Source organism: Pundamilia nyererei, unplaced genomic scaffold (genome assembly GCF_000239375.1).
Source record: "Pundamilia nyererei isolate P.nyererei 1_Seehausen unplaced genomic scaffold, PunNye1.0 scaffold00045, whole genome shotgun sequence".
NCBI lineage: Eukaryota > Metazoa > Chordata > Actinopteri > Cichliformes > Cichlidae > Pundamilia > Pundamilia nyererei.
In genome coordinates, this window is record NW_005187446.1 from 2,560,690 (window position 1) to 2,580,760 (window position 20,071).

Here is a 20,071-nt window from a genome sequence, read left to right on the forward strand (position 1 = left end):
CATCATCATCATCACAAGCAGAAAATCATCACCCTCAGTGTCACACTCATGATCATCAGTTTGGCAGCACTATTAGCCGTCTTTTCTTTCCAAAAGCTAAAGCTGTGATCAATAAAAAATAAAACATTTGGTCCTTAAATATATCGTCTAGGCAACATGGTATCAGGGATTAAGACAGAAATGCCTTGTTGCTACCCACAGAAAACATCAAACATCACTGGAAACTGTGCTGAAACAGTGTCATAGGGCGACAGAAGAAGGAAACCGCTAATTGAACATGAGGCTGACGGCAGCAGAGAGCAAAGTGTCGGGCAAACTGAGAGAAAGGGAGTGAGTCTGTGAGCGTCAAAGAAACAGTTAGCGACCAGAGCTGTGAAATCAGATGAAAGGCAGCTAGACAGACACGAGATGAAAGACAAAGAGACCGTGGAGTGAGGAAGCACACAACAGACCCACAGAGAGGCACGTATTTACAGTACAGGGAGATGGGTGGAGAAAGAAAGAAATCAAGTGAACCACAATGCACAGCAGAGCAGTATTGTGTGTCACACACACGCACGCACACACGCACACACAGAGAAGAAAAAAATACAATTTACAGAAGCTGTCAAAGCGAACATGTAGATTTAAAAGGTTTGTATTGTTCAAAAACTAAACACCACGCACCTGGGACAACAAAACTACAAGTGGACTGCTCCTAATTTTTCAAATTCATATGAATATTGACTTTACAGTGCTTTTTAAACGCTATATCAGTATAATTATTATTATTCTGATGAGAAAATATTACACTTTGGTGAAGAATGGGAGGCAAGAGGGAGTTGGAGCTGGAAACAAGGAAGTATCTGCTCTATTGCCTGCATCTTGTCATCGTGACTTTCCTTCAAACAGGAAAACAATTAATATCTTCCCACATTCATTATTATTGTCAAGGATATTTCCTGTTTAATTAGTGAGAAAAATGCGTCACAAGTATTGCTTTTTTTTCATTAGCTTTTAATTTTTTTTTCCAGACTCCCAGACGTTGTTTCCTTCCCGTTTTATTGTGTAGATACACTGCAGCATATTTCCACTTCAGCTCCCCAGCTTGCTCCAACAATCACTAACACAGATATGTATGTATACATTTGGATGTTTTTTTTAGACTCTGCCTTATCAACCCCTCTGCGGACCCCTCAAGTCTTTCTCCTGGATCCTTGATCGATGGCTTGGCTGTGAGTCACGTGAACACCTGATGTTCTAAGACAATCACATCCTAGAGTGAATGCAAACATGTATCTGTCCTCGTGAGATCACGGCTTGTCTGGTGCCAACTCTGACACAACTCTGCATATCCATGGCTCTGCTATTCAGGCACCCACCACAACACAAAGTCCAACATTTTATGAGGTTTTCCTCCTCATCTTTTTTAAAATTTTTAAATTTTTTTATGTTTTACATGTTGGCGGGCAGTTTGTGTCGTAGTCCCTCTGAGTCTTTTCTGCCCGGTGACAGCTGAGGGTCTTTTTGTCCACCTTTAGGAGAGGTGGATTTGGCAGGGGAGTCTGCGTGTGCCGACTGGGTGGGTGCAGTGGTGGATGCTTGTGTGGTCTGGATAGGGGTGGAACGTGTATTGAGTTTTGAGGACTGGGTAGGGGCAGCCATGGTGCTTGGTATTTGTTTTGGGGGGTTAGAAGAGGCCGGCTGAACACAAGGAGAGGTGCTGGTGGTGATGGTGGTGCTGGAGGGGGTAGAAAGAGAGGGGGACTTTGTGGAGCTCTGGTTTGGACATAAAATTGTTGAGCAGGAGGCTGTGGATGTGATTTGTTTGGCAGTGGAGCTTGGAGTTGGGACAGGAGATGTTTGCTTTACAGGATGAACTGAAAAAGTTACTTTAGTTGGAGCGTTAGTGCTAGCAGGTGTTTGGGACAGAGTTGAAGTTTGGGTTGGGGTGAGAGGTAAGACCTGTTTAGGAATCTGGCTTGAAGTGGGGACTCTTGCTGAGCTGGAGACTGAGGCCTGGAAACAAGGTGTTGGACTGTGGCATTTACTCAGGGAGGGGACCGATGTAAGAGGGATGGGAGATGAGGAAGGTGTTGGGGTGAAGGTCTGGGTAGGGGTACCCGGTGTGCTGGCTTGAGTAGGCGTTTGGGAGGGGGTAGATGTTCGGGTGCGGGTTGTTTGAGTGGGAGAAGGGACTGGAGTCAAGACAGGGCTGGCACCCGACAATGGAGAAGCAGAGGGTGGTGTGTTGGATGCCTTCGCTCTTGGGCTCTGGGGGTGGGGCGGAGAAGATGAAACCAAAGAGGAAGGGGGAGAAGAGGATGTGAGTGAGGATCTGGTCCCGTAAGGCTGAGGTAGTGGAACAGGGGTAGAAACAGAGGATGGAGGTGGTGTGGAAGATGGAGAGGGAGAGGACGAGCGGGAGGAGGGTGTAGGAATCGGTTTGGGACGAGGAATTGAAGAGAGCGACAGTGGGCTTGTTCCTGCCGATGGAGGGGTGGAGCAGAGAGGAGGAGAGGAGGAGCGGGAAGGGGTCATTGGGATTGGTTTCGGTCGAGGAGTCTGGCAAAGAATAGGTGTAGGAGATGAAGGAGTGGGTGCAGGGGAAGGGGTGGCAGAGGAGAGTGGGGTATGCTTTGGAGGAGAGGAAGATGCTGGCACAGACGATGTAGAAGGCATGTGTGCAGCTGTGGCAGCAGAGGCAGTGTGAGCTGCAGACTGTGTGTATACAGTCTGTGCTATGGTGGGCTGGACAGGAACTGTGCCCTGTGCTTGTGTTTGTGCATTAAATGGCATATTTGTCACCAGCTGTACTGAAGGATTAGAGGTCAGCAGGCCTGCACTGCTTCCCCTGGCTAATTGCCCTGCCAGAAACGGAGCTGCTAGCAAATTACCGCCAGAGGCCTTCCGATGGAGAGGAGGGTGAGGCTGCACTGCAGCCCAAGAGCGATGAGGCAGGGTGGGCTGTGAGGCTGAGAGCAGCCTGGCTTCCTGGGTGAGTCTACCCAGTGCTGGGAGACCCTGTGAAGTGTTTCCTCCATGACGTAACAGAGCCTCTTTTGCCCCTTGCTGAGCTGTAAGCAAAGTGTTGCCATCTGATGGGCCACTGGAGGCAGGCGGATTGGCGGCTGGTGTTTTGTGGGGAGGTGCAGCTGGTCCTCCTCCTCCTCCTGTTGGGGCTCCAAGAGATCCAGAAATCGCTGAGGGATGATCTGCCTGAAGTCGGAGGCTGTAATGGAGATTCCTTCCTTGTTGGACAGAAGTTGGGACAGAGGAGGCTGAAGTGGGTGGAGTTTTAGCAACAGGAGGCGATGTCACCCCACCAGGAGGGCCCATGGTTGAGGGGGAGACAGGAAATCCTCTTGGCGACAAGCCACCTATTCCTCCCATCGCCATCATCCCAATGAGAGAGCTCACAGAAGGGCGAAGGGGCTGCAACACAGGAGCACGAGGAGAAGAAAGAGGGAAAGAGGAGGAGGGAGAGGGGGAGATGAGAGGGGAGGGCAGGTAAAAAGCTCCTCCAAGAGCGTGCTGCTGCTGCTGCAGCTGCTGAAGCTGCTGCTGTTGCTGTTGGTGCATGAGGGCAATGGCTACATTACTTGTTGCAGCCGCAGTCTGCAGGGGAGCATGGACCAGCGGCGCCCAGATGACGGGGCGTGGCCGAGGAGACACCGTGCCACTTCTTCCAGCGGCAGCAGCGGCTGCGATGGCATCCTGCATGGCTGGCATGCTGTCGTGTTTAACAATCTGCTGCACCAGCATGCTGTCACAGGAACCCAGACCTCCTGCTGTCATACCACCACCTCCTAGACCGCCCCCACCTCGGCCTCCACCACGACCCATGCTGCCACCAAGAGAACCGCCCTGGGACGACTTCCGCGTAAGCATGGAGTTCTTCCTGCCTGTAGAGGAGAAAAAGAAAGCGCAAATGTGAAATAAAATCTTCAACATGTCTTTGTAACCTGAGATACTGGGCTTGACAAAACGGAATGCCTAAAGGAATGATATCTTTTAAAGTAGGTAAAGCTGTCACGTAGCTGGAGTTTTAGCCTCAAGCGTTTTCCTGTTTTTTTACATTACAAAGATTTCTAATCCTGAATTATTTTTACTTTTAATTCTTACAGCTTGTATTCAAAGAGGACTCCTGATCTTTTGGCGGCTTGAACAATCCTAACAAAGGGCCTGTGATATCTGCAAGTATTTGGTATTGTCAGTATTGAAAAAACAAATGTATGTAGCAATTCAAAAACCACAAGTTACCAATACGGTCCAGTCGGTCAGCTGCAACAGTTTCAAAGGCACGTCGCATCATCGGGTGTTCCTCCAGAACCTCATTGAAGCTGTCCACACTGAGAGAGTACAAACGGCAATATGTGTCTGCTCGGACACTGGCTGTCCTCCGTCCTCGAGTCAATAAGCAGATCTCTGACAATTAGAGGACAGTTTTATCAGTATAACAGGGAAATTGCAGTATATACAGTAGTTCTGCAAAACAAACCACAGAAAAAACTACTGCTATCTTCTGCTTCTGCTCCACCCTCCAAAACCTTCTCCTTCTTGTTTAACGAGACACCAAAACATCCTCACCTCCAAAGTAAGACCCATCACTCAGCTTGGTCTCCTTGTTGCCACGGGTCAGCACGCTGACGCGTCCGTGCTGGATAAAGTACATCTTACGTCCAACTGTGCCCTCACGGATGATGAAGTCTGATGGCTGAAACACTTCAAAGCGGAGCTTGGTAAGTACGGCGGTCACAAAGTTGGGATCAGCGTTGGCGAACAGCGGCATGTTAGCAACCAGGCTGCGGCAGTTAAAGCTGACTATCTCCTAAGCAAAGAGGAAGAAGGGATAAAGAGAGGAGGGAGTGCTAGTCAGAGATCTGCTGCAGGCATGAACACAGCATCTACGGCATGTATGTGTGATGGTGTGGGTGTTTGTGAGTTTATCACCTCTTTTAGCGGCTCACTAAGTTCTCCCAGGATGTTCTCTTCATCGAACATTTTTCCCTGGAAGCGGTGCTCGTAGTACTCATGGATCTTTTGCCGAACATCTGCCGGGAGCTTATGGAACGACATGTACTGCTCCACCTGCTTGTACTGCAATAACAAAGGCACAAACACATTCACTTTAAGAGAAGAGTACACGCAGACTGTGGAAATACATTCTTTAGAAATTTTATCTCAGAATCAACCTTGAAATGTGACCTCAGTTTGATATGTTTGTGTTGTTGTGTGTGGGTCAGTGCCTCAATAGATACTCAGACAGTGAGATGTATATATGTTAGATAGTAAACTATCATCACTTTACACAGCCATTGTGAGGTATAATTTCAAATCTACGAATGTTGACTCACAGCTCCAGTGGGAAGTTACGATCTCTTCAACACTGTGGGCATAATATTGTTTTTAACTGTACAATGTGAATTACCCAAATTCATTATATGCCTATATTTATTATGCAGAAGAACTTCAGTGATTTCAGACACCAACTTCTTAAATACTTTATCTCACTAGAGCGTACTTCCGGGTGTTAGAAATATGTTGAAATGTTTTTCCCCTTTTTTTGAACTCTAGTTTATCTCTTGACCCCTTTGCTAGGTTCACCCCCAAATTGAAAAACACTACTCCCGTGGTTATCTGACTTTTTCTGGCAGGGTCCTCTTTAGGAGCTAAAAAAGTTCATGCCTCCCACAGTTTGTATTAATCATTAACACTAAAAAGGGCCTATTTTGATTTCTAGTAAAACAAAGGTCACTGTGATAACTTTAGCAAACTCTTTGTTTGTTTTTTCCAACATAAATCACAAACTTGTTTTTTCCACACATTTTTCTCACAGTGATCTATGCTTCCCCTTGCACTGGCTTCATGCAAAGATTTGTTGGTTTGGGGCTCAAATTTAAGAATTTGGAGTATTTTTTTGTTTCATTTTAAATTGTGAATCTTAGCATCAGCATTCAAGTACTTCAGCATTAATTAGAACCAGCATACCGCTTATAATAGTAATTGAAACCCCAGACAAAAAAATTGAACAAAGTTTAAAGTCTGAACAAGGAGAGTCAACCTAAAGGCTGCAGGCTAGAACGGACCCACCTGGATGGCTTGTAGATCTACATAGTCAGAAGCACCCACAGTCATACGACACTCATAAACAAGCGTCATATTTCACCTTTTCCTGATACTGTCGCCGCGATGAGTCTAGTGACTGGATCAGAGCGGTGGCGTGGCCGATGAACATGGCATAGCAGGTGGCGCCTACAATCATACTGAGCATGGTGAGCCACACATCAGTCATCCCCTCGGGAGCCTGGGCACCGTAGCCGATACACAACATGTGGCTCATGGCTTTGAACAGAGCATAGGAGTACTGCACACCCCATGTGTCGTTCTGTGAGCGGGAGAGGAAGAGAGGAAGGGTGACAGAGGAATAAAACAAGTTTCAAGCGTTAATTACAGAGACGCTGGAGCCTTGAACTGTTCTTATTTTAGTCGGGTTACGGGAGCGTTTTCCCCTCTGAGTGGCTCAGCCAAACCATTTTAGAAAATACAGCTGAGATCATAACATATTGCAGGAGAGCAATTTAAGTGCCGAAAGCCAGTGTGCTGACCAAAATCATAAAATCGAGCAGCTGCGCTACATATAAAACAATAAAAGGGCCGTCATCTTGCATTATTAAATAAATGTTCTAAAGACTGACAATAAAATGAGCCGCCTCTATGTGTGCGTGTGTGTTTTTGTGTATGAGTCCAATTATACTAAGACACTAATGGTCCATTGGACAAGGGGACCTTCTCTGGGGAAAATCCCAGCATCAGTCTGCTTAGCAACCATCACACAGGCAACTGCAAGACATGAGTCAGTTGAATATCTGAGTCTGTATGCTTTCATGCACAATCTCCAGCAGGTCCCCAAGCCTTCCACAGATTGAGCTCATTCACACCTACACCTGATCTCTCGGAGGTTTTTAATTACAGTCAATCTTATTCCAACTGGACATGTTGCTGCATGAGCCAGTTAACACAGATAAGGGGCAAAGCATGGCAAATCTGATAAACAGTGAGTCTTTTCAGAAGCAGCGGTTTGCTTCAATCTCAAACAAATATTGCGCACGCTGTTCAAACAATCCAGATAGGGTTTTGTGTGATTCATTCAGCTCAGCCTGAACGTCACATCCTGTGTCTGTTGGCCTGACAATAAAGTCGTTCACTGAAACATATTAAAAATAACACAGAGACTCACCACCATCACGTTCTTAGAAACCCAGCAGTCAGGAGGGAAGTCCTGCAGCATGGGGACCAAAAACTGGAGACAGCCATCCCAGTGGCACAGCAGCAGCATCATGCCAATTAGATTTACTATCCTTACCATAGCACTGGCAAGGTCATAGGTCATATGGAAGATCTGAGAAAGAAGAGGATGTAAAAATAAGTGCGGTTAAAGAGAGCAAATGGGGTTTTAGATTTTTTTTTATCCCTAAAAGCCTCTTGATCAGCAACACATCCAAAACGGGGGTGCCTCTGCCCTCCAAGCATGTTGTTTCATACAAAAGGGGCTTCTGATGAGTCATGCCTTAAATATTAAATCTTTTCCACAAATATCTGAGTTTGTGCTTCTCACCTCCTCCCACTGGTGGATGTAGCGGATGAGCCTGGACAGGCGCAGGAGCCGAAGCAGGCTCAGGATTTTGGTGAAGCGGACTATCCGCAGCGCCCTGGCCGTCCTGTAGACCTCTGAGTCCAGACTGTCCACCATTAGGAAGATGTAATCCACCGGGATGGATGACACAAAGTCCACGAGGAACCAGCTCTTCAGGTATTTCTGGCGAATCGCCCTGACGTTAGAGTGAGATGGAAGACCAGTGTCATTCCTCATTAGGCAGTCTAGTCTCGTGGCAGAGAGTTCAACATTTGCTTGGCATGAAACCTTCCTCATAAATATTCAACAGGAACACAGTGGGATTTGAACAAAGCTCTGCCACTGGCCTCACATCACCTTTTCACATCTCACACATTAATTTGTTTGAACACAAACCCAGCAGATGGCCAGAAGAGCAAATTTAAATTTATGGCATTGGGCCTGCTGCACTGATATTCCAGACAATACACACACACATGCACATAAATGCTCCTTCTAACCTCGGGTCGAGTAATATCTCAGTGTTGTCTTCCTTGACGATGCCGGTCCTGAAGTTAAGGACCAAATCGACCATGAAGAGAGTGTCCGAGACCACGTTAAAGATGATCCATGAAGGAGTGTTCTCGTCTCGAAAGAACGTGATGCCCACTGGCAGGATGATTAGGTTTCCCATCATCAACAGTAACATCAAAAGATCCCAGTAGAATCTAAAAAGATAACGATGGACAGTTACTCTTTATTTACCTCTGGTCTCTCCATCTTCGTTTCTTGTTTTCTTATATTGTCTTGTTGTTTTAAAAGGTTTGCCAAATAGCACAAATAGAATTTAAAATAAAGGCAAAAACATCTCAAGCTGCTGTTTGGATTGAAGACAGCTTTGCACAATTTGGCAGTATCTTAACCAGTTGAATATGCTGACTCACATGCTCATGACCCAAATATTACACTTTAATTCTTGGCAAGATTTTAGTAAAAAGATGATAAAATGGCATAACTCATACAGTGCAAATGCTAAAAATACCTTGCAAAAACAGAAAAAAGACTTTCATGTTGTGGTAAAAGAGGTTTAGCAGCATCTCGCAAAGCAAAAACAGAAATATTAAATATTAATATAAGCGAAATCTTTCTTTTTTCTTTACTGGGACCAATATAAGCTTCATCTATATGTATGTTTAGCATAAGTCAGTATTACTGAAATCTATATTAACATGATTTTACAAACAGAGACACCACGGTTTTGTCACCTGTGAGCAGCTCAAATGATGAGCATTAACAGAATACTCAAAACTGAACAGGATTAGGATTCACTGTGACTGAAATCTGCATGTGTCACTTTGTCACTTTTCAAGAGTGAACCTGCTTATAAGCTCTTTGTGAAATGACAGTGTGGTGAAGTATACCAATCACGCATAACATTTTGACCACCAGCAGGTGAAGTGAATAACACTGATTATCTCTTCATCATGGCACCTGTTAGTGGGTGGGATATATCAGGGAGCAAGTGTATATTTTGTCCTCAAAATTGATGTGTTGGAAGCAGGAAAAATGGGTAAGTGTAAGGATTTGAGTGAGTTTGACAAGAGCCAAACGATGAGACTGTTATGGCCCTGGCCATAATCTGTTTTGGTGGCTGTTTCTTTGTCTGTGTCTTTAAGTCTTTGCAGGCCCTGGATTGGATGAGCTGACGGCTGCCGATTGGTCCGCTGATCATGTGGTCGCATTCAAAATCCATCACCAGCAGTTGTCCTGGGGCAGCCACTGACAGCAACAGCAGACCTGACCCTGGCTTCCAAAACCCATGACTTTTGTGACTTTCTCAGTTCTGTATATAGTGTGTACATTAATTTTCATTGTAAATAGCACTGGAACAGAAGGGGTGAGCTGCCTTATTGTTTTTCCTTGCACTGTTTTCTCCTGTTTATCTCAGTTAGGGAGTTAGGTGTAGCGCTTGTCTTTTGTTTGATTTTTGATTTCACATAGGGTTTTAGATAGCACCTCTTCCTGACTTAGCTTGTTTTGTTTGTTATTTTGGCCTTTGTTCACCCCGGAGCTTCATTTTGCAGTGTAGAAAAATAAACCACCATTCACTAAGAAATTGGTTTTCCCTCTGTGTATGGTTTTGGGGACCAGGGCGGGGCAATCTTTTCAAACTTATGTTGCGTTCCTGTACCCCTAGACTGGGGCGTAACAGAGACAAAAATGGATGGGGTGTTCCTGGTATGCAGTGGTCCAAAGAAGGAGCAGTGGTGAACCAAGTTTTACTGATGCAGGGGCGTAAACGCTGGGCAGCGTGGTTGGATCCAACAGACGAGCTGAAAAGTTGATGCTGACTGATAGAAAGATGTCAGAATCTGTTGGGTATAAGGCTGAATAGCCACAGACCAGGGTCAGGGTGTCCGTGCTGACTCCGGTCCACCACTGAAAGAGCCAACAATGGGCATGACAGCATCAGAACCTAAACACAGAGAAATGGAAGAAGGAGGCCTCTTCTGATGAATGACGTCTTCTTTTACATGGTGCATGTGCTTTAATATATGGCATTAGGAAGTACTATGGGAAGAAGTCCAGCAGAGGCAGTGTTCTGCTAGGATGGGTCTGGGCTTCTCTGGCTGCAAAAAGGGGACCAACACAATATTATCCAGGTGGTCATAATGTTATATGTGATTTGGGTACAGGAAGATGAGAGAGCCTAGAGCATGCTTCTTCTGCTGTGATGAGTCAAAATTCCTACTGTTAAAAAAAGGGGGGGGGGGGAAGACTGTATCCTGCACTTGATGTGGATAATGCTACGTTTCCTGCATATTCATTTAAAAATAATGTTGTTTGGCCGAATCAGAGCGCCATGTCTTCCTCTTGTGTTCCTCCATATTGCAAAAGGCAGAGCCAAGCATCCGTCCATTTTTACATTCCCATCCTAAACATATAATCCTGAAAAATTAGATTCAAAGGGGCACAACTCTGATTCAATTTTACATTTTCATAAGTTCAAAGAGACACATCGAAACAAGATTGGTCAAAGTTGAAGCACCTGAGGGCAAGATGGGTATCACGTTCTTAAAGCCTTCCCACCGACTTGGTGCCATTGGATTTTCTAAAACTTGTTAAATGCATTTCCACCAGATTAAAAAAAAAGAAAGCTGCTACTGGCACAGTTATACAACATTGGTGATCCCAAAGTTGGAGGGGCAGATGCAAGTGCCTACGGGAGATGTTACTGCAAGAAATTTGCCACCATTCTGATAAAACTTCAGTGAAAGCAGGAGAGGCTTCTCTGTGAAAAGCAGGGCCCAACTTGTAATATTCAGTTCTCCAACTTGCAAACTGAAGGGCACTTCTTAAAATTCAACTGGCCAGCTCTCTCCTACCTGATAACCACCCCGACCTTTTAAAATTCACATTTCTACTAAGATTTCTGTAAGATTTTAAAAACTTTCATGAAGCTACAAATGTGTTCAAACAGGTGTTTGTACATCTTTGAGAGCAGAAAGTGTGTGTTTTTGTTTTTTAAATAATCTGTGCTTATTCACATCCGTGAGCCAGGACAATAACAAGTGCAGTCCTCCTGGTAATATAAGTCAGGCTGTAGTAGATATGAATGTTTCCCTCAAGACAGCTTCATCCTTTGCTTTGGCAAGATAAAGCACCTGTGCTTCATACTAATAAAAAAGAAGAAGAAGTGATTTGAGAAAAGGAGGAAGACAGTGAAGAACAGAGGGAGGCAAACGATCAGTAACCTTGGGAGGCCTCATCAATCTGAATGTCATGCTGGAGGACTCCGTGATGTAGCCGTCTCGGAAAAAAAAGCAGGCGATCACTCATGTCATTTGGATGCTGAAAGTGATTAAAGTATGACAGAAGAGCCGATCCAATCATCGGGAGATGATTCGTGTCATCTCTCTCTCTCGTTTCTGCTAAGCCCTTTAGCCAACGCGTTATCAATGACTTGCTTATTCTTGCATCCTCACGCTGTCTCCGTCTCGCTCATTTACACACACAGTGTCTCTTTTTTTAGACAAAGTACACTCAAGCTCTGCGGTCGATTGCTATGGAGCACCAATTTAGTAACAGAACTTCATGGTGTGATGCTACCACTAGACTGATGAATATTAAGCATGCATGAGTCATCGTAGGCCCCACACACTCTTCTGTCTGACTTTGTCACTTACACTGACAGATGTATTGCTTCATAATCACTGGCAACAAACACGCGGGGATTATTTACAGCAACATGGTCGCTCTTGCAGTTGTCGTAGCAGTGAAGGCGATTTACTCCTGACTTGGAGAACTTGCCTTGTTAACTCTGACTGTGGGAACATGTCTGTAAATTACATCATGCCTGTCAGGACCCCGTAAACAATATGAACCATAATCCTGTACCTAACGAGGCTCCCATGAAAAACCTTAGAGAGGTTACTTTTAAAACAATTAATTTAACATTGACGTGTGGACTTTGCTTTTGCCATTTTAACCATATTAGATACTTAATAATGTCTCTACTGAAGTGACTAACTGATCAGCATGAAATAATCCTCAACCAGTGACTAATTGATTATCCAACCACTGATTATTGTTTAACTGCTTGGAAAAACATTCCACGGACACGGTAAAATGATTTTTCCTCCTCTTGCGATGCATTTGTCGACATCTACATCAATATTATATCAATATTTAAATTAAAATATGTAGGCGCTCTGAAACTGACTCCTCAGTAAATTTAACTTACTACAGTCACTAGCTCATGACTCCTTGTGGTAACACAGAATTTGCAGCAAAGAAGAAAGTCACGGGGAGCGGGGGTGGGGAACAAATCAGACAGCTAATTAACTCTGACAGGTTACTGAAATTAAGTTATAGTGATAAAACACACAAACACCATGGCTGAGTGAATTCATATATAATTCCAATATTTTACCCGCTGAGATTTTCTTCCTATTAAAATATTGCTATGTGTCATAGATGATTGTGTTACCACATGATATATAGAGTATCACAGCATAAATATATTGTGACATTACTGTTATTGTAGGCAACATATTGTGATTTTATCATATTGAAGATTATGCTCTGATTTTCACATCTAATTTACAGATTATGGAAAATATTGTTTGTGTCAGCGCTGTATTATAGGTGGAAAATGCTAGTACATATACAGTGTACAATTTATTAGGTACACCTTCCTAGTATTAGATTGGACCCCATTTTGCCTCCAGAACTGCTTTAATTCTTTGAAGCATAGATTTAACAGGGTGCTGGAAACATTCCTCAGAGATTTTGCTCCATGTTGGCATGACAGCATCACACATGCTGCAGATTTGTTGGCTGAACATTCATGAATAAATCTCCTGTTCTACCACATCCTAAAGGTGCTTGTATTGGAAATGGAATCTGGTGACTGTGGAGGCCATTTAAGTACAATGAACTCATCTTCATTTATAAGAAAGCAGTTTGAAGTGATTTCAACTTTGTGGTACTGCGCATTATCCTGCTGGAAGGAGATGAGTACAATGTGATCATAAAGGGTTGGGCATGGTCACGAACAAAACTAAAGAGTGCTTAAATGATGCTCAGCTGGTACAACACGACTCAAACTGTGACACAACTATCACACCACCACCATCCTGGACCATACAAGGCAAGATGGATCCATGTTTTCATGTTGTTTATGCCAAATTCTGGCCCTACAATCTGAATGTCTGAGCAGAAATTGAGACTCATCAGACCAGAAAACATTTTTACAACCTTCTGATGTACAGTCTGAGTTTCCTGTTCTTAGCTGACAGGAGTGGCACCCAGTGTGTTCCTGATCTGCTGTAGTCCATCTGCTTCAAGGTTCAACATGCTGTGCATTCAGAGATGCTCGTTTGCATATCTTGCTTGTAACAAGTGGTTATTTGAGTTACTGTTGCCTTCCTATCAGCTCAAACCAGGCTGGCCATTGTCCTCTGACCTCTAGTATTTTGAGGTACTTGAATATATTTTAATGTGCATTTGCTCCTTGAGCTATCTAATCTAATCTATTTTATTATTTGTTTATTTCCTTGTTTTTAAATGTCTGTACAGTACCAGCTAACAGTTCACAATCTGAAATGTTAGATGGTGACTTGTTAGCAATTCACCTGAAGAAATATTCCTCTTACATCAAGTCAGTTTCTTTTTTCTTATTCCTTTCATGCAATGAAAGAGTAAAATGTATGTTACAATACAATACAATACAACTTTATTTGTATAGCACGTTTAAAAGACCAGCGGTACACCAAAGTGCTTTACAATAAAAACAGGAAAATTAAGACATGATTAAATAAAAGACTATTAACAAAGTACCACATATGTCATCAGGTTGAGGGCACTAATTATATGGCAATAGAAAGAATATAAGAACAAAGTTACTAAGAACAGATATAGCTAAAAGATAAAGTACATAAATAAAAATTGAACCAAATATAAAAAAGGGACACTAACTAGATGGAAAAACTATGTTGAATAAGTGAGTTTTTAAACGAGAATTAAAAGATAAAATGTTTGGCCTTTTCTTCCAATGGACTTGCTTTTGTTTAAGTACTTACTGAGTACTTACTCCAACTGCTCAATATAGTACATTACCCTTCAGGGAATTATGTATTTCTCATCTTTAACTTAAGAAAATCTATTTATTCTTGCAATCTTGTATCTATCATACAGGTTTCACAGATTAAAATGTGGATCATATGCATTGTTTTAGTTTGCTGAGTAAAATACTAGGTGACACTGTCCATGTACACTGCACATTACTCTGCTTCTATGTACTACAGCCTACTGTTTCCATGGGGATGTGACAGCTGATTCAAACCTGAATGAAGAAGGGAAGACCCAAACAGACAAGAAGATGTGACAGCCAAACTAAAACTCAGAATAAATACCTGACACGACCTGGTTTCTGATTTTCCACCTGGTGAAACACCGGGAGCTGTGCACTGTGCGGTTCATTCGGGTATAAATGCATATAGTGTGCACTTGTGAACTGCACTCACACATGCTCATACACACACAGGAATTGCAAATGCAATCAAAGCTGCTCTCTGTAACCTCATCAGTATTCCATTTTGAACACGAACAGGTGGTGGAGGGTAACCGACCTGTATCTACCTGCTCAGCTGTTGTCATACCAAAAAACCAAATATACTGTAATTGAGGCCAAGTGTCTCCTGTGTTGCCTATGATTGGTTCCCTGCTTCCGGTTGGCCAGATGTCAGCTCCTTGCAAGTTTCCACCCATCATCCAGTCCGGCACATACAGACAAACAAGGACAACTCTACATGTATCAGCAGCATCACTGATTCAACATGAATTCACTCTGCTTCTATTTCTAACTCTCCTCACCCTTCATTTCTCGCTTTGTATGCTTCTCATGCCACAATGTGTATTTTCTTCACCTCTTCTGCCCCTCGTTATGTATTCTTATAGGTGCAGCAACAACACATCTTTTCTTAATGAGGTGTGGGAGCTTATCGGCAGACTCAGTAAAGACAGACCAAATGTACGAGCACAAGCGCTGCCACACATTCTAGTGGCTGCAAGGGCCAAAACACATAAAGCAGCTCTGAAGGTAATCTGTCTTCTTGTCTCTCGCGCCTCGGCCTTGCAAAGTTCCTCTTCAGGTACTTAACGGAAAAGTTAGATGACTGAATAATGCATAATGCATACTCAACTTGCATAATTTAGAATGCCATACATAATTGACTAAAATTCAATTGTAATTCTGCAACGGGCTAATTAGGACTATTTAACTCATCAGATGTCTTGGTTGAACATCAATTAATGCAGGAAAGGCTGAGATTCAATGAAACACAAACTCATTCACAACATTCTTTGTCGATCCTGCCCCGCCTTCTTCACTGACTACCTACATCACATTACCTGCGAGCAGCCCCATAAGAAGCACGTGTGAGCGATCATTACATTGACAGACAATACAAAATGACACAGTCAGTGTGTGCCTGTGTGTGGTTGATGAGACAAAAGTGGGCCAGGAGCCTTGGGGATCAAGTCATCCATTGTTGCTGCAGTCTGTCTGGAGATTATGAATGCTGCCTCTCCCTTTGCTGTCCATCTGCACATCTTAGGCACATGCAATTATGGAGAGCGATTTTCTGTGAATACCTGGCCTATTAACTCATAAATAATAACGCATATTTAACATGTGCAATATGAGAGAGAGAGAGAGAGAGAGAGAGAGAGAGAGAGAGAGAGAGAGAGAGAGAGAGAGAGAGAGAGAGAGAGAGAGGGGTATAAATCACAACACTATTGTAAAGTAAAGACCCTACAATAATACAGAGAAATCCCCAACAATCGGACGACCCCCTATGAGCAAGCACTTGGAGACAATGGGAAGGAAATCTCCCTTTTAACAGGAAGAAACCTCCAGCAGTTTCAGGGAGGGGCACTTATCTTTCACAACCCGTTAGGAATGAGTAACCAAACCCGGCTTACCCATTCCTGTACTAACTATTCAGCTCAGGTGGCAGAAAAATCCTAATCCGCCACCAACAGGGAGCGCTGTGCTTGGTTAAGCCACCTTTACATGAAAACATACTGAACTTTTTACCCAAGTTACTTGGAAAGGGACGTGCACCTTTTGTCTATATCTGTGAAAGATTATTTCCAGGAAACAACAGGCTACTATAATAAAATGTTCCTCTTAGAAATGGAGACCAGCCATTGTAGCGTTCTGTCTATCGTGGAGACCTTAGCCCCTGATCGCTGCTCTTTCCATGAGCACCTGTAGCTGTGTCTTTGTTGTACAACCCCACTTTAAGCTTCATCTTCTCCTCTAACCCTGACGTAATTTACTATGCACTACTGCCGTGCCCTGGGAATATATATTTAGCCTCCTGCATTTCTTTCTCCTTTCCCAGTTGTCCTCCTCCCCATTTCCCCTGTTAACAAGTGAAGAGGTTGCTTAATGCATGATCTGTTTTCCTTTTCCTCTCTCTTTCTCTCTCTAGTTAATTGTCCATTATTATACTTCAAGTGTGCTCTGTAAAAATGAGCATGAATTCAACTTGCTTTGATCCACATTTCTCAGAAAAAAACATAATCTGTATTGAAAATGCTACAAGTGGCATTTAATTCACAAACCAACATCAGAGTGACCAGCTGCGTGTGTGTGTGTGTGTGTGTGTGTGTGTGTGTGTGTGTGTGTGTGTGTGTGTGTGTGTGTGTGTGTGTGTGTGTGTGTGTGTGTGTGGGAGGGCTCCATACCTGAAGTCACTGTAGGGGTGGATGATCCACGCTCCTGCTGATTTCAGTCTTTCCTGCTCCTGTTCCACAGCTTTGTGCGATCCAAACATGCGCAGACTGAACTTGTTGACCCCAGGCTGAAGCATGGCTCCAAACTGTCTCTGGATGAAGGTGCTCTGGTTGGAGTTGCTGTAGTCTTCCCCGTCCAATCCCATGCCAAACCCACCCAGGCTAGACTGACCCAGCATCTCAGGGGTTCCTGCTGCATTGGTGTTGCATGCTGTGGTTGTGGTGGTCTCTGCACCGGTGGCCACCACCATGACTCCGGTCCCAGTGGAGGACGTAGAGGCCAGGGCTGCACGGGAGGCGAAGCCTACTGATCGCGGAGGAGGATGGGCTGTGCCAGAAGAGGAGGACGGAGGAGGCGGCAAGGGAATCGGGGTAGTTGGAGTGCCTGCTGTACGGAAGGGCAGGCCGTCCCTGGTGGAGGCGCTCATGATGGAGAGGCGACGCCCGCGTCCACCGGAGGATGTGCTATCTGCCCCAAAGGAACCCCTTTCTCCCTCCAGCGAGGCCTGGGACAGCCTGTAGCCGGGAGAGGGCAAACTGCCCTTACTGCGCCTCTTCGAGTCCCCTCCGTTACGCCTGGGCAGGCTGTCACCCCCGGACCCCCCGGCGCTACTAGGGGTACCCACACCTCCAGCCACCCCATCCATCCCAACTCAGGGAAGGGGAGGAGTGTGAGGGGAGGATCAATATAACCTGTGACCCCCACCCCTCAGAATAACTATTCAGTACTGTCGGCCTGTCTAGGTTACATAGATGAGAAAGTCAATGACGCTCTGAATGTTAAATTGAAGAAGCGACAGAAAAGTGCAGCGTGTCTCCAGTCATTCTCCCGGAGTCTTCCGCCCTCTTTCCGCGGATGTGGCCATTCTTACCTCAGTGCCCTTGGAAAAAGCCCCATCCAGACAAAAATATTCCCCCCCTATCACTGTGACGCCTGCAGCTTCACTTTTCCTCTTTTCTTAAAGAGTCTTGTTTGTCCTTACAGATGTTTCTCTGCCAGTCCTCCTTCCTCGTCCTTGAAACGCTGCTCTCCGCCCGAGGCCCTCCCTCTCCGCTCCACAGTCGCCCTTAACGCTCCGACACCGGTCATATTGGCACCGGATTCCCGGTCTATTGTAGATAAGAGCGCTCGACGCTCATTGGCCGTCCGTGTAGCCTATATGTCCAGGCTGCCTTCCCAGTCTTTGCCCCTTTCATCATATATCATTATGTAAGAGATGTTTTGGGCGCTAAGGTGTCAGACTGGGGAACATTCATCCGAGGATGAAAGACAAGGACACTCGATACTCTGTTAGGAGGGATGGGTTGTTAACGGACAGAAAGGACGCACGAAAAAAGGCACAAACGAGCGCTCATTCCGAGACGCACTGATTCATAAGGACACGCACTCGACCAGCAACCAGGCACATGCACACAGGAAAAACGGGAACAAATACGGCTGGGAAAGAAGTCAGAATACCCCAGGTCTAGCCCATGTTTTCACTGAGTCCGCCACACGTTGTCATTTTCAGTATCCGTGCGGGAAAAAACACCTTCACCATGACGGAAAACCCATCTACCCGCGACTGAAGCGCAGTCAGACACACAGACAGATTTCCTCCTTTACAAAAAAAGCTATTTTATAAAAAATAAAAATAAAAAAACCTGATACCGCAATTAACTTGATGAGGTTCTCACAGCCTGACGCACCACATTCCATGTTTCCTCACATGCAGGCGCTGCCATGCACTTCACTTCACTTTTCAATGACACTGTGTCCAGTCTACAGGGATACGGCGGAGTCCCTTCCCCTCTTATGGCACCAACGGCAGATTACAGACTGTACATTTAAATGAAGAAAGCTGCTCCGAGGTAAAACTGTGCGCTCCCATGAATTTCAAACCTTCCTTAAATAAAAATAAAAAAAGCAACTTGTTGATCCTTGGTCCTCAGGAAATTGTGCAGAGCAGATGGAGTCCAGTTTACGGCTCAATTTACTTCCTTTTCTGACTCAACACTCAGAGGTCGGTCTGACACGTCCGCAGAAGCGCGCCGCCAGCGCGTGCAAATGAAATATTAAATAAATAAATGTCCATATAATAGTCGGAATCTAATCAGCTTGTTGCCATGGCATCCGCATCCCCATCATCCTTCCCCCAAGGCCGCATGCCCAACCGGCGCAAGACGCACGCATCCCTCGCAGGTACAGGATGCGCGTCATCCCTTCTCACCAATGCGGCGAGGGAGCGCGTGATGGAAAGAGGGATGATGAAACTTTATTTAAATAGCAAAAAGGGGCAAGCCTTTTTTGTACCAACAATGGGGAGGACTTATAAAGGAAATAAAAGAAAAATGAATGAAGTCCTCAAAGAACGCTGTGATCCAAACAACGTGAAGCAGATACACCTTTTAGAAATGAAATAATAAATATTAATTCAATCTGCAGTTAAACTCCAGAGCTTGAGTTCGTCTAGAGAGATATGAAGGCTGATACATCATGAAATAGATCACAGGGTAGTTTACTGTAATATACTTTTCCCCCTTTAAGTATTTTAAATGTATTTCAGTACTCGACTACATTTTTCACAGCAAGATTTACTTTTATTCGTCAGCTGTTTATTGGTTATCCTTCTTAAGTAAGAGACTTTATAGTCGATCTGTCAGTATTCTAAGGTCAAGAAATATTGTGAATGCAGGGATTTTAAATGTAACAGAGTAGTTTATTTTTTATGTGTTGTTACGAATTGTGAACACATCTACATCTAAAAAAGTATGTTCAGCTTAAGAACAGCTGTGAAGTACTTATGTAAACATCTAAAACTACAACATTTTTGAGGGAAAAATTACATTTGACAGCTATTTACTACTTAGTATAAAAAGGGCGCCTATTATGTTCATTTACAATTGCTGTGATGGCTATTTTTATTCTTGGATTAACGAGTGGGAGGCTAAATACTCTGTACAGCAGATGAATAGTATCTGAAAGCCATGTCCTTAAGAAACAGGGGGGGAAATCCAGCAACGTCCCAATCTGCTAGGCCTTCAGTCAATCCATCTGCTGTTCACTGAAGTCTCATCAGAAAAGCTCTCAGTGCAAGGGTGGGTGTCAAGAAGCCATTCTTATTGAAGGGAAACAGGGAGAAAGGCTGTGGTGTGTCAAATTACACAAAAAGTGGACCGAAAATTAATGTC

At 44.2% G+C, this 20,071-nt stretch overlaps 1 protein-coding gene across 1 annotated transcript; it reads right to left on the minus strand.

The window, feature by feature from the left end:
* Positions 1 to 16: 16 nt before the first annotated feature.
* Positions 17 to 19,073, minus strand: LOC102209551 (potassium/sodium hyperpolarization-activated cyclic nucleotide-gated channel 2). The gene is made up of 9 exons (XM_005732051.1): positions 16,853 to 19,073; positions 8,116 to 8,322; positions 7,598 to 7,811; positions 7,220 to 7,381; positions 6,149 to 6,367; positions 4,933 to 5,079; positions 4,570 to 4,810; positions 4,243 to 4,407; positions 17 to 3,884 (listed from the first exon to the last, which is right to left on the minus strand). The coding sequence occupies exons 1-9, from the start codon at positions 17,545 to 17,547 to the stop codon at positions 1,435 to 1,437; spliced, it is 4,500 nt and encodes a 1,499-aa protein (XP_005732108.1). The 5' UTR covers positions 17,548 to 19,073; the 3' UTR covers positions 17 to 1,434.
* Between the last annotated feature and the right edge of the window lie 998 nt (positions 19,074 to 20,071).

What these genes read in the sequence shown, in the direction of transcription:
- LOC102209551 (XM_005732051.1), bottom strand. Translation starts at nt 17,547, where the DNA reads ATGGATGGGGTGGCTGGAGGTGTGGGTACCCCTAGTAGCGCCGGGGGG. An exon ending in CACCCCTACAGTGACTTCAG is followed by an intron (nt 8,323 to 16,852) that starts GTATGGAGCCCT and finishes TTATCTTTTTAG; the next exon opens with ATTCTACTGGGATCTTTTGA. An exon ending in TGACCGACTGGACCGTATTG is followed by an intron (nt 3,885 to 4,242) that starts GTAACTTGTGGT and finishes TCTCCTCTACAG; the next exon opens with GCAGGAAGAACTCCATGCTT.